Source organism: Zosterops lateralis, assembly GCF_965231275.1.
Source record: "Zosterops lateralis genome assembly, chromosome: 1".
Classification (NCBI taxonomy): Eukaryota; Metazoa; Chordata; class Aves; order Passeriformes; family Zosteropidae; genus Zosterops; species Zosterops lateralis.
Window position 1 is genome coordinate 70,979,975 of NC_139762.1, and position 27,866 is coordinate 71,007,840.

At 41.3% G+C, this 27,866-nt stretch overlaps 1 protein-coding gene and 1 long non-coding RNA gene across 2 annotated transcripts in view; both read right to left on the reverse strand.

The window, feature by feature from the left end:
* The window catches only part of LOC310908529, a 470,346-nt gene that overhangs the window by 182,685 nt on the left and 259,795 nt on the right, over nt 1-27,866 (reverse strand). The gene's annotated exons all lie outside the window — the stretch shown is intronic.
* The window catches only part of CDH20 (cadherin 20), a 118,596-nt gene that overhangs the window by 5,632 nt on the left and 85,098 nt on the right, over nt 1-27,866 (reverse strand). Inside the window, exons 3-10 of the mRNA XM_083856909.1 lie at nt 25,293-25,587; nt 23,469-23,588; nt 20,276-20,443; nt 18,250-18,437; nt 13,382-13,635; nt 9,969-10,105; nt 7,335-7,456; nt 5,313-5,430 (exon numbers count right to left, since the gene is read on the reverse strand). Coding sequence (XP_083713035.1) covers nt 5,313-5,430; nt 7,335-7,456; nt 9,969-10,105; nt 13,382-13,635; nt 18,250-18,437; nt 20,276-20,443; nt 23,469-23,588; nt 25,293-25,587 — 1,402 coding nt within the window. The remainder of the gene's footprint in view (nt 1-5,312; nt 5,431-7,334; nt 7,457-9,968; nt 10,106-13,381; nt 13,636-18,249; nt 18,438-20,275; nt 20,444-23,468; nt 23,589-25,292; nt 25,588-27,866) is intronic.

The following is a 27,866-nucleotide window of genomic DNA, read 5'->3' on the forward strand; positions in this document are numbered from 1 at the left end:
TGAGATCTCAGGTTCCACAATTTGTGAGATTAATTTAAATTTGTGACATGTTTTTTAAAAGAATCTCAGGGTCTTTTTTCTTGCATGTCAAGAACATTTCAAGCTTTTACTCCAAAAACATAAAATTCTGAAGTGTGCTGCATGTCTGCATGCAAATATATAGTGAAATTGTAGTGTATTGTTAAATCATGTGATCCCAAGACCTGCAGCTTTGAGGAAAAACCACTAGGTGCAAGATGAAATCTCAAAGTTTCTTAGAACTGATTTTGTGTTAGTGTTTATGATCTCCCCTTTGATATGCAATGCAGCTCTGAGTATGTGCAGTGGGTAGGGACAGACATAGGTAGGTCTCTTCCTAGAAACAGGCAATAGGACAAGAGGAAACAGCCTCAAGCTGTGCCAGGGGAGGCTTGGATATTAGGAAAGATTTCTTCACTGAATGAGTGGTCAGGCATTGGAAAAGGCTGTCCAGGGAAGCGTTTGAGTCACCATCCCTGGAGACATTCAAAAGATGTGTAGATGAGGCACTTAGGGCTGTGGTTTAGTGGTGGACTCAGCAGGACTAGATTAACAGTTGGACTCAATGATTTTGGAGGCCTTTTTCAACCTAAATGACTTTATGATTCAGGAATGTGTCCCAAAACTCATCAGAGCAGTACCCTGTGCCTTCCATGGCTCCTGGGCAAAGGGACTGCTGTGGACAGGAGCCCTTACCTGCTCAAACCTTTCCCTTTTCTCTCCTGGGGCATATAGAAGTGCTTTCTCTCCCTTGGGCTCTTTATGTGCCCTCTATATGTGCTCTACAGCTATTAATATGAAATCTTTTCATCACTGGGCCAGTTTTGGCATGAAGAAAAGCAGCCAAAAGGCAGAAAGTGGCAAAGTGCCTGCATGTATGCTCTGTCAATGAAAATACTTGAGTCACCCTAACTGTAGTAATTCGGTTATTTTTCTCTTTCTTGAGTGAAAGATTCACTTTCTTTAAACTGACTTACAATAGAAGTCACAACTTCTATTCAGGTGACAGCAAACCTTCATTTCATGTAAAATTGCTCTTTGTAAGGAGAAGAAGATTAATTATTCTGAGCTGGTCATACTTCTGTAAAAAAAGTCAGAGGCAGTGAACCTGACAGAAGCTGTGAAAACTCAGCTAGTGAGAGATCTCAGGGGTTTTTAACCATTTTTTCAGGCCAAAACCAACTTTCTATAATCTAATATTGAACGATATATATGTATATATACCTTCTGCTGTCAAGCACTGACCATATCATCCAGGTCATAAATGTTCTTGGTGATTAAATTATTTTCACAACTCCCAGCATTACATTTTAGGCCTTTTGTTTAATTTTGCTTTGTACTAGGCAGGCATCCAAATCATCCCTAAAGAATTGTTCTACCTGTTACTCTGCAGAAATACATTGGTGCCAAAGCTCATTGTGTGATTCATCAAAAGCCAATGTGATTTGATGTGCAGAGTGAAGGACATGCTGGAATGTGATGTAGCATGGCAGAAACTGGAATACACAATTTTATTCCAAATTTGATATCTGCTAAGCTTCAGCCATCAAGAGAAGAGGGCTTGTGAGGACATGAAAGCCCTTATATTAAAAAAAAGAAATAAAAGCAGGCATGATAAGAATGTGTAATATTTTTCCTTCCAGCTTCCAACACAGCACCTTTGGCTCATAGAGGGCTGGATTGCAGCACTTAGCTCCAACAGTGAGCAGAGATGCTGAAGATTGCAGCATGGCTGGTTCCACGTTTGTGTGAAAAGCAGACAGGTGTGCAGGCTGGTGTCTTCACATGATTGTGAGAACAAGCATAGTGCACCATCTTCCTGCAGTTTTCTGCCTCACTGGAAATGATGTACCTCTCTGGAGAGGTCAGGGGAATTAACCACTGTGTAGGTCCCAGCCTTGAGATTAGAGCTAACCACTGCTCTTCTCACAAGAAAGGTTTGGTTTCTTTCTGCATGCACCTGCAGACAAACTGGGGATGGTTAGCCTGATAATTCTGTGAGACTTTAAAAACTGATGGTAATAATTATGAAGATTTAGGAATAATATAAAGAAATATTCCACCAGGAGTGGGAGAAAGAACACAAGGAAGCAGGCAATCTAGACAGACTGGGTTGGGGAAAGAGTCACACCTTTCCTTGAGGATTTTCAGCTCACTGCTTACATGTGTGAAGTAGACCACAGTTTTAGAAAAGGCAGAAATAGCAAAAAATTTTCCAAGGATGAATTTAATTGTAATGTGAAGGACTGCCAGAGGCTGTCAGTGACAGACCTGGTGCGGGTATGATCAATCCTGATCCTGTATCCCCTAAAAAAGGCTTCTTTCTTCAACAGTTCCTGGTTCCCAAAGAGGGCAGTGATTAAGGTTCAACAGGAGATCAGCTCAGAGTTTAATCTGGAAATGTAGTAAGCTTATTTCATTGCTCATTCTTACAGCAAGCCTCTAACTTTTTCCTAGCACAGTCTCACCTGGATGAAGGTGGAAGGAGGATGGCTTGCCAATGCCCTATAGGAGACATTGAAGAGATGGGAAACTCCAGCTCATTTCCCTGCTTCATCACATTTATCCTATAAGGCCTTGAGAAGTCATTTGTGCCCAGATTGTTGCAGCTACTTAACATGTCTATTCCTCACTGATTTTACTGAACACAAAGAGAACCCAGCGTGTAAGTAGCTTAATTTCTTCTTGCCCCAGATCCCCATCTATAAAGGAGAACAATAGGATTTCTCTGTCTGCTGAAGATATGCAAAGAATGAATAGACTGAAGAAGTTCTCAGAGACTAAAATTACAAGGGCCAAAAAAATATGTAAAACAGCTCATCAGAATGCAAACTGTGATCTATCTGTTGCTCAGTATAAATCAAGGTTTTAATTGTTGCCAAGAAGGCTAAACGTCTTGCAGTTTCTCTTACTGCTATATTGGACAACCAAGTAATCAGCACAATTGCTAATCTTAACAGTGCCTTCCCACAGCCTGGGAAAGCATTCCTGTCTCGTGTTTATGGGCACAGGCTGTGACTAGCAAAGTGTGTTCTGTTTCTTGTCTAGCCACCCTGTGACAAACAGTATAGCTACTCCCTCTGTGTCTGAGTTATATGATTTATATAGTTCTTAGTGGCCCCTAGATGAAAATATGAGCATAAATTACTTTTACTGAAATGACTACTGCACTCCAAATTGCTGAGGCAGTAAATAAACCCTTAATGACAGAATCATAGAATATGCTGAGTTGTAGGGGACCCATCAGGATAGTTGAGTCCAACTCCTGACCATGCCCACGATACTCTAAGAGTCACAGTGTGTGCCTGAGAGCTTTGCCCAAACACTTCTTGAATTGAGACAGGTTTGGTGCTGTGACCACTTCCCCACTGGAAAGGGGAACCTTTCTAGTGCTCATACAGCCTCTGGGTGAAAAACCCCTTCCTTGTATCCAACCTATACCTCCCCTGACTCAGTTTCATGCTGTTTTGTTGAGTCCTGTCACTCGTCACCAGAGAGAAGAGATCAGTACCTGCCCCTCTGATTCCCCTCACAAGGAAATTATAAACTGCAATGAGGCCTCCCCTCAGTCTCCTCCAGGTTGAACAGATCAAGTGACCCCAACTGCACCCCATACAGCCTCCCCTCAAACCCTTCACTGTCCTCATGGCCCTCCTTTGGATGCTCTCTAATAGCTTAATATTCTTCTACAATGGTTTATTATGTGGATCATTCAAATAGTAATTTTTATTTTAAATTAGTAACTAATTTGAAATAAAAGCTTCATGTGAGATATGTGTATATATATATATATATATATATATATATATATGGAAAACTGGTATTTTATAGAGAGTGGGAGGCACAGCCATTCAGTCACTGCTGTCACTATAAATTATTGCAAGTATGGCCTTAGACAGAAAAAGTGCATCTGATGCTGGGAGTTCTGTGAATTTCTTTATTTAGAACAATGCCTTGAGGATGAAATGAGCTTGCTTTGCCAAATACTTTAGCAATAGTTGTGTTATATTTGTTCATTTATTTTGGCAATATATATTCACAAATAAAAAGGATGAGAAAAAGAAGGGGATAAAAATGCAAGAAATTTTGTGGGGAGGCTTCAGGGACACTATAGAGAAAAATGCTTTTGGGATGAAAGAGCATTAGCATGCTGTGGAGGAGGGCTCTAGACACTGTAAGTAGCATGTTTTAAGACATGTTTGATTAGTGAAGGCATGGGATTCTTTATAAGCCTTTCTGTTGCTCTTTCATATGCCTGGAGAGGCCCAGATACTGGCTTGTGGAAGTAAGTGTGACAAATAGGCATGTGTGGGAGCAAGGCTAGGCTTGGAGGCTGGCCATGGATACTACAGGTGGCCAATCTTTCTCCCCATTTATTCTGGAATCGCTTGCTGATTTGTGGTACTTTACACACTAAACTTGTACTGAAACTCAGCCCCTCAATACTGACTTTCAAAGCTCTGCACCAGCTCACTCAAGGTCATCCCTCTTTCCTAATGAAGGCTGGTGTGGACCTGATTTTAGACCTTGTCTTCCCATGGAGATCATCTATCAACAGTAGTCATGCAAAGGTCTGCTATGGCAGGACTTTCCTGCAGGCTCCGAAACCACCAAAGCTTTCCCAAAAGAATCAAATTCCACTGGTTAGAATGTTCAAATGCTAGTGATTTGCCATGAGTCTTCCCACTGGAGTTTCAGTTTCTACTTAGGTCATTTTACACAGACCTTTAGCTGTACATCAAGTTACCTCCCTAAGGCTCTGTAGGTCCTCCCTACTTCCCTCTTTCTCTAGGGAAATGAGGATGTGCAAGGAGAAAGAAAAAAAGTGCTTGGGGGAAAAGACTGGAACAGTACAAAACCCTTCCCTTTTTCTGTGCCTGGAAGAAAACATGAAGAGTACAAAAGAAGAGCAATGTAATTCCCTTCAGATTTGTCTTCTAGTTCCAGTTACTATCCTACCTTTAAGCATCTTTTGAGCAAATGCAATTTCCACTCCGATAATCCGAGATGCCTGCAGCCTGACCAAAAGACCTGAATTTGCACAAAACACTGGCACATTTCCTCGAAAAAGAAAAAGGGGCCTATTGCTAGAGAATATTTATAGAGAAGTAAATATCATATAACTTTCAAGTGTATTAAGTAATATGTCATTTTACTATTGCCTTTAAGGAGCAGGTGTCACTTGGTATTATCTGAAATGGCAGTCTTACCACCCACTGTAAGTCACAGCTTCTCAAGTCCAACTCAGGCATTAGAAATTAGAGTAGCTAACTGTCTGTGTCCACTCTGATTACCTTGATTGTCCCTTAGAGTAAAGTTGGGGTTGTTGGCTGCCTCTGGAGCCAGGCTGTAGTAGAAGTGCTGACCCTCCTGTGGGTCATCCCTGTCAATGGCACTCACTGTCTGAATCAGCTACAGAACACAAGAGAAAAGTAGAAACAGGTGAGAAGCAAAATATTTGTAATATAAACAAATAATCAAATAGATAACATGTATTTTTTATCTGTAAATATAAGCAACTGGAGCATTTGAATAAAATTGCTTTCCAGAGGTACAATCTTTTCTCAAGAAGAGACTCAAAAGTTTGCAGGGATCTTCTGTTTTGCTGTGGTCATGCGCATCACTTTTAAACAAAGGACGAGATATTGAGTTTACCTCAAATAATAGATGCTTTCCTCTCATGCATCCCTATCTTCTGTTGCACACTTCTTTTTGTCTTTCGGGGCCCCAGATTTTTCAGAAGATTCATTGTGCATTAGAGAGCTTGTAAGAAAGCTCTTACTTACTTTCAGCTTCATTATGCAGGTAGAAAAGGACTTCAGGTTGATTATTTTGCCACTCTTTCAGTTTTAAATCAATAAAATTCTTCCCAAGATGTCAGTGGAAATGAGAGGAAAGCCAACCATGCAGAAACTCTGCATATGTAATAAATAACACCAAACTAAAGAAACTAAGACAATGCTAAATCCAGAAAGAGATTTGTTACTTCACTTACAGAGGCTTTGTGATGTAGGTCTAACAGCTTGAAGCACAATGAGGACTGTCTGAATAAACATTTTGCCATCTTTTTGGACAAGGAATAAATCTTCACCTGGATTTTTTTAACTTGAATGCTTTTTTGGGATTCAAAGGCAAATGTCAGAACCATAAAGGCTCTTTCACCACCTTAAAACTGATTTCAGAGCTTTATAAAATGTGGCAATAAAATTAGTGTTCTCCGCTGAAGGAAGTAGACCAGATTAGCATCCATAATAATATTGAAATTAGACAGTTTATCACTTAGGACACTCACCCTTCAAAACCAGGAAAAAAGGTCTAGGCAATGCTTTCTATTGTCTATATTACTAAGAACCTCTGTAAATTGGTGAGATGAAAACATCCTATATGTAATAGTTGTAAGGACAGTTACCCCAGCAGTGAGCAGCTATTTCATTCTGCTTCACTCAGCTGGGAGAAGCTACAGCAAACACACAGTGATATTACATGCAGAATTTTTCCTTCACACACCGTGAGAGGTGTGTCTGTTTAAATGCCATTTAAGCTAGCCAGCTTTTCATTAGGAGTCACCAGTCCCCACAGTGGACCCTGGTGGTGGAGCAAGAAGTGGCTCCCCACAAACGATCAGCAGCAGGTCCAGTGGTGGAGAGCTCATGTCTGTCTCTGGAACTGGTGACCTTGCTCAAGGGCTTTGATGGAGTTTTGGAAGGGAGAGGAGCAAAGTCTTCACCACTTAAAGGTGCTGCTTTAGAGTGTGTGCAATGGGAAATCTTGTGTTGCTTTTGGAGATGACTCTCTGTCATCTCCAGTTCACAGCAGAACATATTCTGTTTGGCACCCCTTTGAACCTAATGTAGTAAGTTGTGTCCAGCTCCCATAAGTCCAGGTGTGCTTAAGGCCCTTAAAACATTTAGTAGTAAGCCTTGTCTGTCACACGTGGCCTGGGCTGATTCTGTGGCACTTCTCATAACACTTCTCCTCTCTTTGATGCTGCTACAGGACACACTGGCTGTTTGCCTGCTGGCACATGCCTAAGGGAAGGCTTTATTTCAGCTATGAAATGTATTGTGCAGTGAGCCTAGAATCTACTTTGGGAGAATAAAAGAAATGTGAGAGAAACAAAAGAGCTGCTGTATGTGATGCTCCTTTCAGTGTGATATGCTTGCCTTTGGAATGAGGAACAGGCAACTTCTGATAAGAGTTCAGATGAAATGTGTGAGTAGCTGAGCCCTCCTTCCAACACACATCCTTCCTGGCATGCTGCCTCCATGTAGGACAGCATGCCCTTCCCAATCCCCAGTGTTACAAGCATTTCTCACCTGGCCTGCTTTGGCATTTTCACAAACAAAAGCTTCATAAAATCTTGCAAACTCCGGTGCGTTATCATTCACATCCAGGACTTTCACCGTCACGGAGACACTGCCCACCTGGGAGGGGTTATCTGGAAGAAGAAGGTTTAATGTAAAGGAAGGCAATATGTGGGAAGAGACTGCTCCTCACTCTGCTCAAGAGGCAAAGCAGGTTTTCCACTACTAGCTTGTGTTAATTCACATTTTCTCATGGGGAACTGTGATGACTTGGGTATTGTGTGACTCAGAGTGAAGCTGCAAATGCTGCTCTCTGTCTAGCCTGGCTTCCCATCTAATCACATATTTTACAAACAATTCTGTAAAAGACTTCAACCTGGTTCAGTCCAATGAACTATTTCTACAGCAAAAGTTTTAGACAATGACCCTTATTATTTTTAATTTCCCTTCAACTGGGCAAAACTGTTTGCTGAGTCTCCCTACTTGTGGCATTGGTTAGGAAGGTACTGTTTTAAGGATGGACTTGTTATTTAGAACTTGTTAAAAATGGCAGTTTCTATTTCAGTTCAGATATGCTTTAGCTCAGAATTTATGTTCCTTGAACTCAAAAATAGTGTCAAGTCTTTGATACTTTGTACAGAGGGGTTTAAAATGTAATAACACATGAAATTGTACAGAAAAGCTTTCAGTGAAGCTTAAAATTGCAATGAAAATTTTACATTCTGCATGACATCATTTGTGATGTTTCTGTCCCACTGGTGCATTAGCTTTCTTTGCCAGTAAATCTGGACATCTTTTCACATATCTTCACAAATTCCAAACTAAGTGGCTACAGAGTAATTTGGTTTTCTTACTGTGCTTGTCTGCCCCAAATCATCTTTCCCCTCCCCTTATTCAATGATAAAATGAAACTGTAATCAGAAAGAAAAAAAAAATTAAGGGATCAGAAGAGGTGCAAAAATCAAGAAAATTCTTTAATATTAGTATTCTCATCTTCTTTTTAGCTGTAGCACTGGTACATCTATCTCCAAATATATATCCCTTTATAGAAAGAAACAGTATATTCATATAAACAATAGAGAGTTTACAAAAACTCTAGAATTTTCTTAAATGTTCAGTGTACCATATTCCACAACATGTGTCACATTGTGTAATTGAGATAACACTCAAACTGTGTTGTTTCTGCCTAATTTGTAATGTAATCCTTCAGCTTCCCACATATGCATACACATACCTTGCTAACACACCTGTTGTTGTGGCAGATGAATACCTGCATTTACACTCTTAGAAATAATTGATCTAACCTTTAGCACTAGGGGCCTCATTCAGGAGTACACAACTAGGACATTTTTGAAACTATTCACTAAATTAAAATATTGTGCTGTGCCTGTACAGAGCAGAACTGACAGAGGATTGATGGAAAGGGAACCAAGGGAAGACATGCCTTCTTATTGCTCTTACTCTCACGTGCTGCTACAGGGGGAGCTTCTAGCTTTTACAGACTCATGGAATTGCAATGGCATTGGTGGCTGAAAATAAAGGTAGTGTCAAAATAGATGGGGTGAAATCCCATCATCTCAATCCCTCTCACTACTTAAAAGAGCACAGAAAGGCATCATGTGCTGGAACAGCCTGCAAATATGTGGCAGAGTCACTCCAACTCTTGTGAAATGTTCCCCCTGCTTTCAAGCTGGCTGACTGCAATTTGGGAAAGCTTGTTTAAACTTTGCTCCTCTCAAAGCACTCCGTATCTCTGGCACAGCCTAGATGTACAGGGAGCTTTCTGAGACACAGGGAATGACTCAGCTATTGGCACCAAGCTGCAGAAAAGCTGCTGCCTCTCACAGATGAACTGAGATCCTGAGCAAAAGCTATGTGAACCGAAGGAATTTCAGGTGAAGGCTAGGTGAACCTTTTATTTGCTTATATATATTTGAAGCTCCTTTATGAAGCTCACATCTGTGAGTATTTCAAACTCAGGTAAATTTTTCATACTGACACTAAGAAATGAGCATCTCCTTTTCTCACAGCCTTGAAAAATATCCAACACCTGGCTCAGGTGAATCCTGAGCTGAGTTTTAGCTCATTGTAAAATCCAAAAGCATAATGAGTTCAGCATACTCAAAGATTCCAAAGCACTCTGGCCCAAATTATTTATGTAGCAAGCAGATGGCGATGTCATTTACTTGCTGCTGAACTGGAGCAGATTTCAACTAGTGAACCAGCAGTGTAGGATCACTGCTGCCTAGCAGTCCCTGCACCACTCAATCCTCCTGGGCAGGACACAGCTCTAGAAGCTGTGCAGCCTTTGCAGTATTTGCTTTAGCTGCCTAGCCCTTCTGAAGTGAGAGGACTCTGCCAGAAACACATCAGGAAGAGTTTGAAATAAATCCCTGGAATGCTAATGAATTGAAGAAGAAAGACTCTGCATTTAATTGCCATCCTCTATGCCTCCTACTACCCTGTGAAAAGGAGCATAAAAAAATAAATAAAATGCAGTATTCGCTTGTTGATGTCAGAGGAGCAATTCACTTAATGCGCCTTCCCACTCAGTGCATAACAACATGTGAATTTTGAATTCAGGTCTCCCAGCCTGCTTTGTCTACTATATCTCTTTAATCTATGTACAGTCTGCATTCTCCTTACTCAGCTCCATGGCCAACACAGTGATGTTGTGCCAAGAAATGTCCTCTCGGTCAAGAGGTCTTGCAGTCATCAGTGCTCCTGATGTTATGTCGACATAAAAGAACCGTCCGGGATCACTGCTCCTGTCAATCGAGTATCTGCAAGAGTACATATGAAAAACATTATGCAACCCTTGTGAAAACTGTATGTTATAGCCGAAAAAGTACCCCAGCAATGGGGATAGTGTTGTACAAAGCAGATCCACATTCTTCCACAACCTAGTTATGTGCTCCTTTGACTTGCATAGGTCCAGACTGAGATGCTGGAAAAAGTTCATGTGGATAATGGCATTTAACAGTGAGTACTAGTTGAATGGAGCAGGAGACAAGAAGATTTAGAGGAAGAAGCCTCAAAGTAAGGCACAGATCAGTGCAGGAACACCTACTTTACAGAGAAAATCTGCCAGTGAGGAGTGTATTTTTTTTTTCTAAGAGAAATAATTATGCCCTGTCCCTAGGCAAATTCAGACAGGATGAAAATGGCTTCAGATCAGCTCATTCTCTGAGCACCTAGGTTGATGAGGAGGAACCATTGCCTTCCTTGTTCTTCTGTATTCTCTCCTTCCTCAGGGGAATAAACTCCACCTGCACTCCACCTGCATCCTGAAGCATGCTACTGATGGAGCTGTGTCAGCACAAGGGGAATGTGTGGCTTTCTCACAGCATCCAGTCAGAAAAACAGTTCCATCTGTTAGGCTGATTCCTTGTAATTACTGAACCTGCCTGACCAAAGTCATGTCAGTTCAGTGCTGGGAACCAGCTTCCTGCACCTGTGAATGGGGGATTGTGGTGGTGCCTGCAGGGCAGAAAACCTGGGCAGGGAGGCAGTTGATTGACAGAGGTCACTGCAGTACTGGGTCAGAAGGGATGATTTTGCCGGGTGTGTAAAATACTCAGTACCCTTCACAGGCATCACTTGACTCTTAAAGGCACTTTGTGCCTTCCCAGCTGACTGTTAGCATGGTAAGGGACATTTTGGCCAAAGCCACACACAGGCCTAGGTAAATGTCACAGCCTAGAACAGAGCCCAGACTTACTGTCCTTTTTGTTGGTTCTTTCATCAGAGTGGATGGTAATTGAAAGCATTAGTCACAACACACACTGAACAGGGCTCATTCTTCTTAATTTTCTCCTTTCAGCATGAATGTGTTCACTGGAACAAGCATTTACCCTTATCTTTATATAGGGACTTATTAAACCAGGATATAAAACACTACTGAGATATGTTGTTGGGAAATTCTTTTACACTTTTTCAGGACAATCAAAGAGGAAGGGATGGCAGGTTTGTATCCCTTTCCTTCCCAGTCCTTCTTATCTCTTCTTAAATAAAGAGATTTCTCAGGTATTTGATTTATTTAGACAATAAATATGAGTATTCCTATATTTTGGTATAATAATTATTATTTTATGAGGACCATAAAAATAATTTCTCTCTGATGTTTTTAAGCCAACAAGTATCTGAAATTGAATATAGCCTTGTGATTAGTAGTTCACTTGCTTCCACTGTGCTATTTAGATAATTTTCCTGAATCAGTTAACAACAATATTTCCAGCCATCACAATTTCACAGTGTGGCAGCCAGGTACTGGATGCTGGGAAAGTGAGGATTTGAGCCAAATCACAGTTTAAATTTGATATGGATTTCAGCTTGTGCAACATAGTACATATCTGGGATTATTGTCTTTCTTATCTTGCCTTGCCCTGTGCAAAGTGAATTCAGTGCAAGCTTAAATCATTGCCAGACTGATACAGCACTGAGTTGGAATGAATGGAGGAGACCATGGAAGAGGCAAGAACTAATTCTTAGTATCTACATTTTAGGAAGCATTACAAATGGTATTTATTGTTACTTTTTTTCATCTGTTTCTTTACTTCAGTATGGGGGAAGAGGAGGGAAGGAATGAGGGAAGAAAGGGCAGTGGAAAAGGAGGATGGTGGAGAGAAAAGAGGAAGGAAGTTGTCAAGGAACAGAGTTACAAAAGAGTCTGTGCATATTTACAACTTCTTTTTTTTTACTGTATCTTTATTGATGGATTCTGTGCTTTATAGAGTGCTGTTCATCAAGGGCAGTCACTGCAAAGCTATGAAAAAAAACTAAGAAAAAACTCATTAAAAATAACAATGATCAATTCTACTCTCTGATAGTCCTCAGAATGATTCTTATACTATTTTAAGCAGATTAGTAGAGAGCTGTTTGCATTGCAGGGTTTGGATGATGCCTGACAGTAATCAGCAAAATAGGATGTGAGTTGAAAAAGGTTTAGGGTAATGAAATTGTGATGCAGACAGTATAATAGTTTTACTGAGGAATTTGAGGCAATATCATGAGAAGTATGATAACCTTATAATGTAGGCAGAAAAGATAGGTATATTAAAGTAGCAGAGATGAAAAAATAATTAGACCAACACAGAGTGCAATACCATTAAGAAGAACAGTCTTTGTGTCTGCTCAGGTCTCCTAGCTGAAGCCCACAGAATTGCTCATTTAGATTTTACTTTCTTCAAAAAATCCAAATACTCAATGTTTCAACTCCTTGCTTTATTTTCCAGGACTGTTCCTGAACACAGGCATCTCAGAAGCTGGACCAATGCATGGGTAGTCAACAGCAGCCCAACACCCAAAACTCTCAGGGTGAGAGGAGCAGCCGACCTGCTGGGATAATCAATGTGCAGTCACTAGTTGCTTCTGCAGGTAGTGAAAATTTCTGTGTGTGCTGGCCTTGGAGAAGAACAGCCTCCTCTGATAAATGGGGCTGGCAGTGGCTGGCAGCCACTATGGAAAAGAGTGCTATGATCACACAAATCTGCTCCTTTGGCTCCTTGCTGAGCTGCAGCTATGAAGCTCCCATGGCTGTAAATACACCTTTACCTTTCTTACTGTCTTATGGGAATATCTAGCTCTGCATCTTTGACCAGACACTAGATAATTTAGCAGTTCTTGAATATTTATTAGCATGCATTCAATCTACTCCAAAAGTAGCTGTGTGTTTGAGCTTGTTGACAAGGGTGAGCTTTGGAAGAGAAGGGGGAGAACAGAGGAGCAAGTTGATCACTTTGCCATCAGGATGGCAGTGGGCTCTCAGCAATGCTGCCAGGTTTTGTGCCAGGAAAGGCAAGATTCTGGGGTTTGTTTTTAATGTACACAATCAGGGCAGGCCTGACCAGCAAGGCTTGATGCAGATGTCCTCCACACCACAGAGCAGTGGGAGCTCCTGCATTGCTTTGCCAGAGCCCTCAAGGTGTGAGGTCTGGTTTGCCAAACCCACTGATGATGACTACTGGCTGGAAAGACAGAGAGTGACCCTCACCCATCACTGCCCCACCAACCAGACCTACTGAGGAGTCCTCGTGGGGCAACACACACAGAGGACAGACCTGATGGAGTTGTTGGTCACGTCTGGGTCCTTGGCAGAAATGATCTGTATGGTGGTCCCAATCTCCACATCCTCGGGCACTTCCACAAAGTAGATGCTGGGCTCGAACACGGGAGGCTCATCCACATCCTCCACACTGATGTGGACGGTGGTGGTGTCACGGAAGGGACCCAGGTTCAGGAACCGCATTTCCAGGTGAGGGTTGGCACCCTCTACTTTCAAGGTGTAGCTTTTCTTGCTCTCAAAGCTTAAAGGCTGAGGGGAAAAAAATGCACCTATCATCAGGCACACTGAGCCATATCATTATTACTTGTAATTTCAAGTGCAACAAAGATAAATATTTGCAGATACAGAAAAAGCATTGAAAGACACTAGTATTAGAAATGGCCCTGTATACTTTTTCAGTCTTTTATTTGGATAGTTGAGCTGAAAAGGCCAGGAGAAATACATGCAGATCACTTCAAAATACATTTTCTTTCATTCTTCTTGCTAAAATGAAAATATAAGCAGTCACCACACCATTGCATTGCAATTTACATGAGCTATTTTATGCCACTTTGTGTAAAATACATGAAGAAACAGACAGTAATGGGAGTACCTGTAAATAAGGTTAAGATGGTTCCTCAAAAATGGGCCCAGTGGCAGGAACAAGGGTGCTCACACAGGAGGTAGAAGTCCCAATTAGCATCCTCTTTTTCTCCCTGAGGACACTGGACTCTTATCTCCAAGACTCCTGTCTGCCAAGCTGATAAAGGGCTCCAATGGGAGCAGGGAACATGGTCAGCCTCTCTTGCAAGTTTCTTGTTCCAATTTTTATCTGTAATCCATCTTTCCTAGAAGTAAGATTTTTTTCACCTCTTCCTTTCAGTAAGTATCCTAAACATAGGTTCACCATCCAGGTATGATGAGTGCTAGGATTTGAATCTGCTCCCTGCCTAGAGAACATTTTAATTTCAAGGCAGTTTAATTAAAAAATATCCCTGATAACTTCTTGTGGGAAATCCTTCACTTCATATGACATGTGAAATATTAAATACTCAAGTTATATATACATAAATATTATTTGAAGCAGGGAGTGAGAATGATTTTTTCCTTTTTCCTTCTTCCCTTTTCCCTTTTCTTTCCTTCCTGAGACAATGGATAAAGGGGACCAGCTTCCTCTGTTAGTAGGTACATAATTTTTATTTCCTATCTAGACAAAACTACTTATTTGTTATACATGGATGTAGAAGTAACTAATGCTAACACTGAACCTCTCGATAAATAAATTTTTCATCTCCCTTCCATCTTCTTTCCACTGATCCCTGAAGAAAATAAGGTGTCTCCAAAACCTTCTTAGAACTGAATGAAAAATTCCATATTTAATGTGCTACTTACTAGTCTTGGTAAGAGATAACTGTAAGGATTTGACAAACCAGAATAAGGGTATGGAAGGATCAGCCCAAAATTAAAAAAAAAAAGTCACCAGATGAAGTACAGCTCACTTCTCAAGTCACAGTCAGAAGTTGCAAGCAATTGCACTGTGGTTAAATGGTCACAACTCTTTACTTGAATAATCTGGGGAAGTTTGATGCTGAAAACCAGAGCAGCTGAATTCCTTTAGCTTGAACAGATTCTGAGCAAGACAAACTTCAGACCAGGAAAGAAACAGCTAATCTCAGGGTCACCCAGTGGGGCATACCCCTCTTTGCTATATGAATAGTTTTCAAAAGGAGTGGCTTTATTTGGACAGAAGTATTTAAGCCTCATGTGTGGAATTACCACACACAGTAGCAGTTCATTTAGACTGCAGTAAGATATCTGCTGGTTCCCATCCAACTCCTTTGCTTCTTCTATTCAGCTCTTTCTATTTGAAGACCAACCACCAGACTGACACATGGAGATGGGCAGGAAATAAAAGAGAAGGAGGATGCCAGAGCAACTGGAAGTCAAAGGTGCAAATATCATTACTCTGGCAGTAAACTTCTCCTTTGCCAGTCATAACCCTGCTATGCTCAATGGGGCAGCTGGCCAATTCTCCAGCCTTGAGGTGTGTATTAATTTAAGCATGACTAGCAGAAGATTTCCATGTTCAGGCATGGCAGCAGTGTATACTATGGGCCTCAAAACACCTCCTGAATTCAATCAAGCCTTCAGTACTTGTCTGCTGCCACAATAGCTTCCTTCTTTAGAAGTGGAAACATTGCAGTGACATCAAAGCTCATGCTTTCACAGTAAGTTACCGGTACTGATGGCCTGCATAGAAATGCCTGACTAAAGACTGGTGTTCTTGAAATGATAAAACTGAAAATCACTCAGTATTTAGTTAATGAGAATGAGGAATGAAGGCTGGAATGGAAACTGATTTCCTGTGCTGGGGACATGATGGTCCAGTATTGCTGGAGATGCTCTACAGTGAGTGAGGCAGTACAAACTGCAGTCTGTGGCAGCAGCTACAAACAGGTGATCTGAAACTTGCTCCTGCTGCCTTTAGTTCCTCCTGGTACATCAGGGACTACTGCAGGCATAGCACTTGTCAGCAAGGGTTTGGTGAGGGCTACAAACATAATATCCCTGGCTGCAGAGTCATTGTTGTCTAGCAGTTGCATATTTATACACTGTAAAAATAGCAGTAAGATATTCACAGGACCAAGCAACACTTATTTTCCATCTGGCAAGGAATGTGCAATGCAAAGGTGCCTAAGTATATACTAAGAAAGAGGCCATTATATTTAATTGTTTCCTACATGAAGAAAACTGTATGAGAAACACTGCATGTACACTAAAAAGCTAAGTTATAAAAAACACACTTAAATCATGGGCACACTTAACAGCTATAAAATCCAATTACATAATTAAAGCACATAATCACCTAGATCAATTTAGAAAAATGAGAAAAGTCAGACAAGTGTGCTAGACAATCACATTTTTGATGCTCCTGTTTGCCTTCATTGTCAAAGAAGACTTTCCCTCCCATTTCTCTCCTGTGCTAATGCCCCAACAGCACTGCCCCCCTCATCAGATTTGTCTCCCATGGGTGCATTCAAACCTTTCCCCAGGGTGGTCCCATGGGGAGAGCAGGCAAATTGCCTTCTCCCGTGAACTTAGCATGCTTCAAAACACAGCCAGGAGAGGCAGCCCATGGAAAATGCTCCACATCCTCCTTCTGCCAGTGCTGGCACAGGCACTGAGAGGTGGCACCATGCAGGGGGGAGTTTAGCAGGACCCACTGTGAGAAACTGATTGATCAGGCATTGGAAGGGGAGGAAGCCAGGACAGGACAAGGCTCTCTTCTGTGCTGTGCTGGCTGGGTAACCCACCACCCTGTCTTCCATGGGCAGTGCAAAAGGAAAGGCAGGGAGAAGAGCATCAGTCTTCCAGGTAGGGAGCTTGGAAGGAACTGTAAATCTTCAGGAGGTGCTCAACATTTTGTGGGATTAGTAGGCTGTGATAAGCACTCACAACACCACAAGCAACAGTTTTTTCAGTAACTGTAAATTTTGGCTTTCTGATGCCCATGTTAGAAGTGCTAATTATTTTGCTTGGGAAATCTGTCAAGAAAAATTAAAAGGAAAGTTTTGCTTCCTTTTAAATAAGATTTCAATCTTGGTTTGGAAATTCTCTCTCTCCTCTCCCCCCATATTGATAACCTTTGGTATCAACACCAGTTGAATATTTTTGTTTCTTGAGTGGATTCAAAGGATAACTTTCCCAGTGTTTGATTGTTGATAAACACAGCATTACATAAAGCTAGAGACATACATAAAATATCACAAACGTTTACGTACAGTAAGTGGATTGGGCAATATGTACCTGATGCCAGTACATATCTGGTATGATAGATACCATACATTTTATAACTCCTCTGGACATACATGAGCATGTAGCAAAACTGTATTCATAATAACAAAGGTCAAGCTTATTGACACATTTACTCCAAAGAAACTATTTTCTTTCATTGATAAATGAGTGGAAAATTACATTAGAGGTTGCACTCAACATCTGTTTCATTCCAGAAGATATGCTTAACTTTAGGGACTAATATGCACAGAAAAAGAGCAAGGGAAAGGTGACCATAAATACATGCTTAAATGCTTTGCTGTAGGGCATAGAGGCTTGCAAGGTCAAAGCACTCCCCTGTATTGTTCCATTTTAGTGCACAATTTAATCCCAGGCCATTTAAATGGAAACTATACTTCCTTATTAGTACACTAGATATGCTTAGGCAGAAATATGGTTACAATTTCATAACCTAGAAACAGAGTTGAACTTCTAACATTTATGTAAGATTGTAGAATAAATATCCTATAGCAGGGAGCCTAAGCAAAATACTAGATGCCTTCCTGCATAGCCTGTGGTACAGAGTACCAGCAGTTTCACAGCTGCCATTTTAGAGACAGCTTCCTCTAGCCTAATTAGCATTTATGGATCTTCAAGCAGCAATTAAAAAAAAAAACAACAAAAACAACACTGCCTGGGTTTTACTGGTTTATAAATAATTCTAAGGCATGCTTTATTATTGTTTGTGGAACACCCGAGTGAAAAATATGTACAGTTCAACTGCAAATATTGATCTAATTTCTTGCATTGTAGGATAATTAAGCTACAGAGAATATTTCAATAGATAAATAGGGAATCAGAGCATTCCTTTGGTGGGAAAAGACATGTTTATGCTAATGCTGTTCCCACTTTATAAAAGTTGTTCCTAGGAATGCAGTCTGCTTTCATATTTTAGCAATAAATGTTAAAGAAATTGTGTTTTATAGCTGGAAAGGGGCTACTGTCACGTAATGGGAACCAAGTTACTGCAGGCATAAGGGAATATTCCACACATAAAATGTAACCAGGACTGTTAGCCATAAAAATTACTATAAAAAGGAAATTTTTTACCTTTCTCACAGTGATGATGCCAACTTGGTAATTAGGATCAGTGTTAATATCAAAGACATCCAGTCCATCTCCATCCACAAGGCTGTATTTCATCTCTGCATTAATGCCTTCGTCCAGGTCTTTAGCCACCACACGGCCCACGGTGGAGCTGATGGGAGCAGACTCCAGCACACTCATCTGATAATGCTCTGCCACAAGCAGCACAGAGGGGGAGAGGAGAGAAAACAGGCTGTGAAGAGGAGCCAAAAAAACTGCAAAGCAATGCAAAGAGTGGATCAGGGAGGCCACAACACTGCATGGCCTGCAGAGAGTTTGCAGTACCTGTCCCAAAGCTGTGCCACCCATGTGATTTCCTTTAAAAAGCCACAGCCCAGCTAAATTTCCTGGGGAAGCTTTATTTAGGTGCTTGTTATAGCAACAGGTTTGTTGGATGGGTTTTTTTAAAAAGAGCAATACACCTCAAGATAGGAACTTCAACTAGAAAAACAGGGCAATTAACACCACTGCTGTTGCAGCCATGATATAAAGCAGGATATGGAACAGATTTAATAGGACAGGCATCTTTTTATTAGATCAGTTTGTACATCAGGAATAAGCATAAGTTTTGAGCACCACAAATCCTTTCTCAAGTTCCTACAAACTTCTTTTCAGCCTGAAGAAAGCTCAAGAGCTTGCCTGCTTTGTTCAAATTTACCAGTTACTCTATTAAAATGTATTGCCTCTCCCTACAAATACTGTCTTGAGCACATTTGTTGCATCGCTAATTTGCTTAGCATCAAGACTGGAGAAAGAACGACCTTCTATTTTAAAAGTGTATTTTGAAAGTATAAATGCTGTACCTAAAATTCTTCTCTGGCATCATGCTTTTTTTTCAAACCTTACCTTCTATACACCCCCTCTGTTGACTGCATCAACCATTAAGCTTTACAAGGCAGAATAACACCAAGGATGAGGTTTGATTAATTGTATATTTTCTTAATCAAACGTTTGATATCAGTTACAATTCATGCCACTTTCAAAACACAGTTGGCAATGGTGTGCTCAAGAAGTTGCTCTAACAGAAGAAGAAAAGTGGAAGTTGAGATTTCTTGCTGATCTCAGTGGAACACTTTGATTTAGCAGTGCAACATGCAGAAACAGATGGAGAAGAAGAATACCAACAAAAAGAACTGTGAGAGTCTGCATTACTCAGCTAAATGAGAAAAACGTCAAAACCAAAAAACACTGAAAGAATCAGTTTTCTTTAAAAATCCCAAATTACATCCCTTGAAAGATTTAGTCCAATCAAAACTGAAAAGCTCCTTTTGATTTTTTAACGGCAATATAGAATTATGTAAATAAATGTGATAAGAAAATCTTATAAACAGAGAGAAAAATATTGCAAATCTTGTTTTGAAGTTCACTTCTGTAAATACAAAGTAATGTTTCTGATGAGAGTGGAGTTGCCTATTTTGGCATCCATTAAGTATGGATGTCACACATCTTAGGATTTAATTGCATATTGCCAAGGTTTAGATGAACCTGTTCCTGGAGAACAGCCTGTATGACAACCCACTCCACAGTGGCAGCACAGCTTCCAGACGCTCCCCTGCTGTGGCCTGCCTGGAGTGTTGAATGAATTATCTTTCAACTTCCAGCACCACCACATGTCCCTGATTTGAGAGACATCCTCTGGAGATAGGATGAAAAGACAATCAGAGCATCAATTAGTAGCCAAAGGCAATGGCCATGAGCAGTCTAAACACAAAAGTTTTTCTTCTTGCCTTTTTCTGTAAATTAATTTTCCATCCTTTAAAAAAAAATTTTGTTTTTGATAATTTTGGAGGGCAGAAACTTTTTCTGAAAGGCAAGGTGTTGAATAATTCCTTTTGGCATTTTTCTGGGGGAGAGTTCCATATTGAATCCGAAATTCTGCCCATCTCCAGTTGTCACTATCCTGAGTTTGAAAATGGCTGTCACGAGAGCAAACAGCAAACATATAACTCAGCCACCCCTTTTTGCCTGTCGTGGCACCACGGGTACTCACTCTGTGGAAATCTGGGTGGATTGTCATTGACATCAGAGAGAGTGATGTTGACTGTGGTTGTTCCAGCTAATCCTCCCAGCTGTCCACCCATATCCTTGGCCTGGATAATCACTTCATAATATTCTTTTGCTTCTCGGTCCATGTTCATTAGAGCTGTTCTAATTAAGCCTGAGATTGAGGGTGGAAAGGGGTTTGGGGAACAAAAGAAAAGGGCAGTTAGAGAATACACAAAGAGGGTGGAGGGCTCTTGCTCCTGTGTCCTATTCCCTGTGCCAAGAATGAGACCAGGCCCTGCACTGAGTCCCACCTTTCCTGGCAGAGTAAAACTCACCCAAGTGGAATCTAGGTTAACAGAAGGTGTGAATTTTAAACAAGCCAATTAAAATGCATCAGCTTTGGGACAGGCTGCCTGTTCAAAATTAAAATGTTACCTTCCAAGGAAAAGCTTTTTGGGAACAGTGTGCTACGTCGTATTAAGGCTCTGCTCAGGATGACTACCTCTGCACAAAAGCTGGGAGTGATGTGCTTTGATAAAAGATCCGACAAGACAAGTTTTCCAGAGTGTTCCTGAGCACGCAGTCCCAGAGACCACCCGGCATGAGCCCGTGTCCTTCGGGACCCAGGGCGGAGCTGCCAGCGCAGGATGTGAGGAGACACACTGCTCCCCCAGACCGCAGGGCATCCCCTGTCCCTTCTTCCCTTCGGGGTAACACTACTGCGAGAGGACATGAGGTGGCAGCAACACTTTTCTTATGGAGGCTGCGAGCGCCGGCCCGGACAGCGCTGTCCCTGCATAGCCCCGCATATCCCGCTGTCCGCCCTCCAGCACCTCCATCGAGCAGCCGGCAGCATCCCCATGGGACTATCCCTTGCTAGTTTGGGATGTCCTTTGGGGTGGGGGCAAATGTGTCAGTGCCAGGCACCGTCCCGGTCGCACGGTTCAACACGCAGCACTTGTACACCAGCACACTATTAACTTGATTGATCTGCATTTAGTCTTTATTTTTAGCAGGAAGACAATGTATGCGTTTAATAAAAAAGCAGTAAAAAGATATTGTGTTGGTAATTATCACTGTGTGTGAAGGGAAGAAATAGTGACCGGTATGGAACAAATCTTCCTGAGTGGAGTCCCTCAGAGTCCCATCTTGCAAAGCTGAGTGCCTCCTGTGAAGTGCTGTAGCTCCTCAGCTCCCATGGATATATAAATAAGATATGAAAATACTTAGCATTTCGGGAAGTATTTTATCCATATATGAACACTTTGTAGGGAATTTCCACTCTTAGCTTGACCTGAAAAAAGACATCAGTGCCTAAACCCCAGGCTCTGCCATGCCTATCTTTGGGGCCTCTGGTGCCTAGAGGAGGGCTAGTCCAGGACACTGATCCTTAGAGCCAGATCAGGTACCTAGAGGTGCAGCAATTTCCCTCCTAGCACAGCACTGAGCATCTGCTGCTGCTGCACACAGTCAGTCAGCAATGAAATGCTGAGGATGGTGGTGAGCATAAAGCCCATCCTTAGGGCTATAGGAAAGGCTATGGGAAAGGTTAAGATCTTCAGGTCTTCCAAAGAAATGTACTGGAACCATTTATTTCACCAAACTGAATGAGGTTTGTGCTTTTAAGAAAACAGTAAAGAGTAGAGGTGATGTCCTTTCTTTTCTGTAACAGCCAGATGGTTTCTTAGGAAGTGGGAGAGTTCTTTTATCTTCTAGGGTAATATGATTGTGGTCAGGCTGTAAAAGTATTCTGGAAAAAGGGAGGAGGAAGCTCTCAACTTCCCTTTGAAATTGTGTTCTCACATAGACACTTGTTCAGCACCTGTGAGGACAGTGACAGAATAGGAATAGGAGAACACCTATGGAACTAAGAGGCTGTGTTGGGAGGTAAATGCTAAGGACTCCAAATGCTACCAGAGGAGGACTGTACTGAAATGGGTTGTCCATCATTGGGTGTTTTAATCACTCTCTATCAATACAAAGGAGCTGTTGGTCACTTATGCTCTCGCTCTGTTTTAGAAGAACGACAGAGCTGCAATTGCATTTTGTGAGCTGCCAAATCCCACAGGTGAGTTTGCACAGGGAAAGCTGATTATAGTCCTGTGCTCCTGATAGGGAAACAGCTTCTGGCTCACAGCAGTGCTTACCCTAAATGAGAGTCCAGTTGCTGACTGAGGCAACTAAAGGCTGAGGCATCTCTGAGCCTGTCTAGAGACGCAGGTGTAAGTGACTGGGAAGTTAATCAGAGAAGAAAAAGACCTTTTCTGGGTTAAATGCTCATAAAATACATGATTTTGGACTTAAGGGCCTATCTTCTGTATAAGCTGCATTCTAGTGGTTAAATCTGTGCTGGGTTTGACCCTGAATATTGATCCTTTGCTTTCTTAGAAATAATTTGGTACTCAGCAAATCTATGATTATGCCCTTATTTGTCTGTGGTTGATACCTGATTACAAAAGGAGCATTAATAGTTTATTTATCTTGAAGCTGAGAAAATAACATGCCACATACAAGTTTGTCTTTGTCTAGAGCACCTACCCCCATAAACTGCTAACTTCAGAAGAAGTTTATTCAGTGTTTTTCCTGTGTTGTCCCCTAGGGCTCTGCAGTGACTATCATCTCATGAGTTTCTGACCTTAGCACTACAGACGCCCTTTAGAAACTGTCAAAATCTGTCAGATTCCACTTTTGAATATAAACCTTGGGTGAATAGAGAAAAGAGAGAGAGAGAAAGCAAGTGAAACAGAGAGGGTGTCCTATAGATAAATATAAGGTTATTAACAAGAGCACCCTTTGGTAAAACTACTCTAGATAACTGCATCCTTTAGCTTGCACTTTCCAGTCCTGGGTGGTTCATAGATTTTTCCCCCCCCCTAAGCCTTGTTACCAACTAGATCTTTTGAAGACATTTTTTCAACGATAGAAGCCAGCAAGAGTATTTACAGCACAAAACCCATCCAGATGCTGAGTTGCAGAATATGGTCACTCAGAGGAATATATCACTGGAAAAAGCACATTCTTCTGGAGCTCACTGCCACAGCATTACTTTACCCCTCACACAGTGCTGCTCTGTCTTGGCTCCAAGTCACAGAAACACATTTCTCTGACTACAGCTATGATGCACTGCCCTTTCTTTCTGCTTGCAACGTTTTTCTTTTGGTTTTCCCACTGACTCATTCCCTGATGAAATAACATACCTGTCCGGGAGTCCACAGAGAAATATGGTTGTCCTTGGAGAATACTGTATACGACTCTCGCGCTGTTCCCATAGGTTGGGTCATCAGCATCTGTTGCTGTCACCTGGATAACAGAGGTGCCTGACAAAAAAACCATCAAGGTAAGACCTTGTGGGATAAAGAGCTCACAGGAAAAGTACACAGTTCAAAGTAAATTGAAATACCTAACAAGAGCTTGCCCGCACCGAACTTTTTCACTTGAGGCTTGTAGTGCTTGTACTTATTGTTCATACTTGTAGTTCATTAGCACTAAAGGAATTAATACATAATAATTCATCATGCTTCTATAAGAAGATATAAAAGAGCAAGTACTCTATGGACCACAGTTACAGAATTGCTGAACTAACAGTACTTTGTTATGGTTGGCAGAGAGATGGTAATTATACACTGCTTGTTTCTTTTCTCCTTGTCTTGATTTTAAATGTTATTAGGAGGCAGCTCAAATAAGTTTCATAGCTCTGCTGACATAAATCATGAACTGTTGCAGCAGGCCCATTGATGCTGTAAGTTGATTGAAGTATGGAATTTGTACACAAACAGTGAGCATGAAAGGATGTGTACGGTATCTCTGAGATAATCTCTCTGTGGGACTGCAGTTTACACTGCACGGCCTAGAGATTATACACTGCTGAAATGCCTTTGCAACCCATACAGAGGCATATATATTTCTTTTTTCAATTGGTTTTCAAGGTCTGCTTCCTCTGAAGCTAGTAATGGCTTGCAGGTGATGTAATTTATCAAGAACAAGGAGAAGGTAAGGCACAACTGAAATATGTGTGGGTTTTGACTCCTTAAAATGTCAGACAACGCCTTTATGAATGCATCCAGCCTTCTACATAATGTTTTGCGTTACAAACAAATCTCATGCTACTAGATAAGCACTTGAAGATAAATCTGAATTCAAGCTAGCCGTTACCATTAAGAAACATTATTTCTGACTGGAACTTCTGTATTTGATGCCTCTTTCTAGCTTTATGTCAACGTAATATTGAAGAATGAGAAGTTGAAGCATATCTGTAACTTCAGGACATGAAATTTATATGGTATTATTATCTCTGCAGTGATGTCACAGAGCCAAAAAGCAATAAGCAAATAAAGACGTCTCAAAAATAAAGAAAAAAGTCCATAAAAACAATATTTTACGTGATTATTTGGTTTCTGATATGGAAATTTTTTCTCCTGACTTGTGTCAGGATAGGAAGATAGGAAGGCTGCTGTTTTTCTTCTGCATTGCAATAACAGGAGTGTCTTTAACATGATCCCATCCTGTAAAAGTGGAGGGCAAATAGAACCAGAATCTCAAGATTCACTGAACTTTGTTTAGTGCAGGCTTGCATTAATTAGAAGGAGCTAATGATTGTTTTCATGTCTCCATATTTTCAAGGGCTCCTGGACAGCAGCTGAGCTCTCAGTATGAACTTGATTAGGTTGCTAAGACTGTTATTTTTGGTATGGTAATGGCTGTCTAATGGACATTATTATTTCTACCATCTGATGTCAAGGGGCACTACGTTACTACAAATTGTCTAAGCATGGCATGTTGGAATCACACCTTTTTTCAGCTCTCAGGCTTCCCTTGGCACGTTTTCTTTCAGAGGAGCTGATGCTGATGTAAAGCCTGTTGTCTCTTTGCTACAGCAAGCAGGCACCCCAGGATAAGCTCCTCTGTCCTGCAGCTCCTGTGCAGGGGGCAGAAGCTGCGATCAAGGAGTCAGAGAATTTGTGTTTTGGTGACCATCTCCAATTTGCTTATAAGGGAAAGAGACTCCACAAAATCTGTCTTACCCACAGGAGACATTTCTGGAACGGAGGCTACGTAAGGTCCATCCAGGAACTTGGGTTCATTGTCATTGATGTCCTGGATTTTGATGATGAACTCTGACTCTGGCTCCATGGGCCGGCCCGTCCGCCTGTCCAGAGCCTGTGCTCTGAGCGTGTACTGCGACCTCTCCTCCCGGTCCAGCCGCTGGATGGCGTGGATGTCCCCTGTCGTGTCATCAATGGTGAACACAATGCCGGCTCCCTCTCCTGAGAGGATGTACTTGATCGAACCATCTCCCCTGTCCATGTCAGAGTGGAGCTGGGGAAAGGAACAGGATTCAATTAGACCATGAGCTGGGCAAGCAGCTGCTGAGAAACACAAAGCACCTGCTCAGCCCGAGCATCCTGGTCTCACTGTCGGGACTCACAAGCTGGTTTTAATGGACTCGCTCTGCTGAAAGAGGCAAATAGTAAAGTCTGTATCGCATAGTTGCAATTAAAAACCCTCTCCTGTCTTCCTGTTTCTGCATCCACAGCTGTGCCAAAAGAAAAGGCAGAGGCGCCCAAACAGGAACAGGCTCTGTGCCTTTTTGGAATCTCAGTCAACACAATAGTTATCTTCTTGCCTTATTGGACTGGCCACTGAGAAGATTTGGGATAAAGTGAGGTCAGCAAAGCTGCAGGCTGTGCTTGCTCATGTGGCTTAAGAGGAGTCAAATACTATAGGGATAGAATAATGTTGGGGCAAATAAGGCAAATCTGTTTGGGATCAAGAGAAAAGTAGAATCGGAGAGCTACTCAGTAAGTGTTATGATTCAGAAATATTTTGATTTTTTCCCATTAAATTTTAGTAATAAAATTAGTCTGGATCCTTACATCTTAAAGAAGGAATATTGTCAAACAATGGGTGAGGAAAGCAGCAAGAGACAGTTGCTTATGCCCATGGCAGGTTATAGAAATGAGAACCATCCCAGATTTTCTAGGAAATTAGCAAATGGATTTATTGCATGACTGCTAATTAGTTCTGAGCAGCCACAGATAGCTGTTAATGCAACAGAACAGAGCAAGAGTAAATGCAGTTTACTTAATTATAGTCTAAAACAGGGAAACAAATCATTCTGGGGACTACATACTGTTAAACACCTGGTTCCCATGAAATACTGGAATGACTATCAAAACCAATCAAATTGCTTAATTTCACTCACACTATGAAAATCCACAGTGTAATGCTCATGCTTCCATGCTTTTGAGGAACAGAGCATAAAGAGCCCAGTGGCAGTAATCATTCAGTACCAAAAGACAGGAAGGCAATAGACTTGAGTTGCAATAATCAAAATGGTTCAGATGTGAATACTGGTTTTCAGTGTGAATATCATTGTGAGAGATGAATAAAGGATAAATAATAATTTAAAAAAAAGTAGTGAAAGTGGGCTGGATTCAATTAAGCACATTTTAAAATGCATATATGAGCAAATCATCTCAGAAATATGGTGAGAATTAGGTGTGTGTTTAATGCTTTGATGAGCTTAAAGAACATATGGGAGTAATCTTGGAGGATGAGGCCAAACATAAGTAATTATTTGTACTGGAAAGAAAAATCTTAGAATAATAAACAATATATGAACACAGGACTTGAAGAAAGAATGCAAACCAAAATGGAAAATTTGTGTCAATAGCCAGAAGTCAAACTTTGTACAACTGATTGCAGACTATTCTCTCAAGAAAGAAAGATGAACTCTCATCTCTGAGCTGTTTAAAAACAGTAAAGAACATATACAATAACTTATTACATAGGAAAAAGTTTAATAGGAATGTGGACAAAATTACTTATCTGACCTAAGCATTTCTAGTGCCAGTGAAGCAGCTTCTCAGCTGTTTTAGGGCACACAATCCTGTTGACTGGGGAGCAGAAAGACCTTTTCCCCCAGGAAAGGCTCTGGTTGGGAGATGTTCGTTCCCTGAAGGGTGTCTCCCTTACTTGCCTCTCAGGTAGGTCACAGGACCTATGCAAAATTTGGACCCACTCCTGATATTAGGGCAAGAGTGCATTCAGCTGAGGTGGGATCCCGTGGTTTTCCATGGCATATTCCAGCCTGCAAACAGGTCTGTTTGGAGGTGGCCCATGGGCTCCAAGTGACTGCTGGGACAGCGAGAAGTGAGCAATGCAGTGTGGCTGCAAGAGCTGAAGGTGCAGGTTGTGACAATGGCTGTGCCAGGCCACTGATATTTCAATTCCTCCACCTCTGCCTCCACCCCTGCAATGGCTACTGCACCTGAGAAACATCAATGTTTTGGAGAAAAGCTGGCAGCTCTCAGGTGATGTATTAACTGAATGGTGGAAGAACATGCCCAGAAAAATTTGGCAGTGGTAAGCAGTTAAATTTAGATGGCTGCCATGTGTATTAATTCACATGCAGGCACCAGGACTGCAAACTGGTGTATCTTCAGGAAACACCATCTTGTGATTAATTTAAAAAAAGACAGTGGTTGTCATTACTTACCCTAAATACCCATAACTCAGAGATTATCACTGTAGGAGCTAGTAAACAGGATACTTCCAGAAGGAGGACACTATTATAGCCTTTCAAATTGATTCAG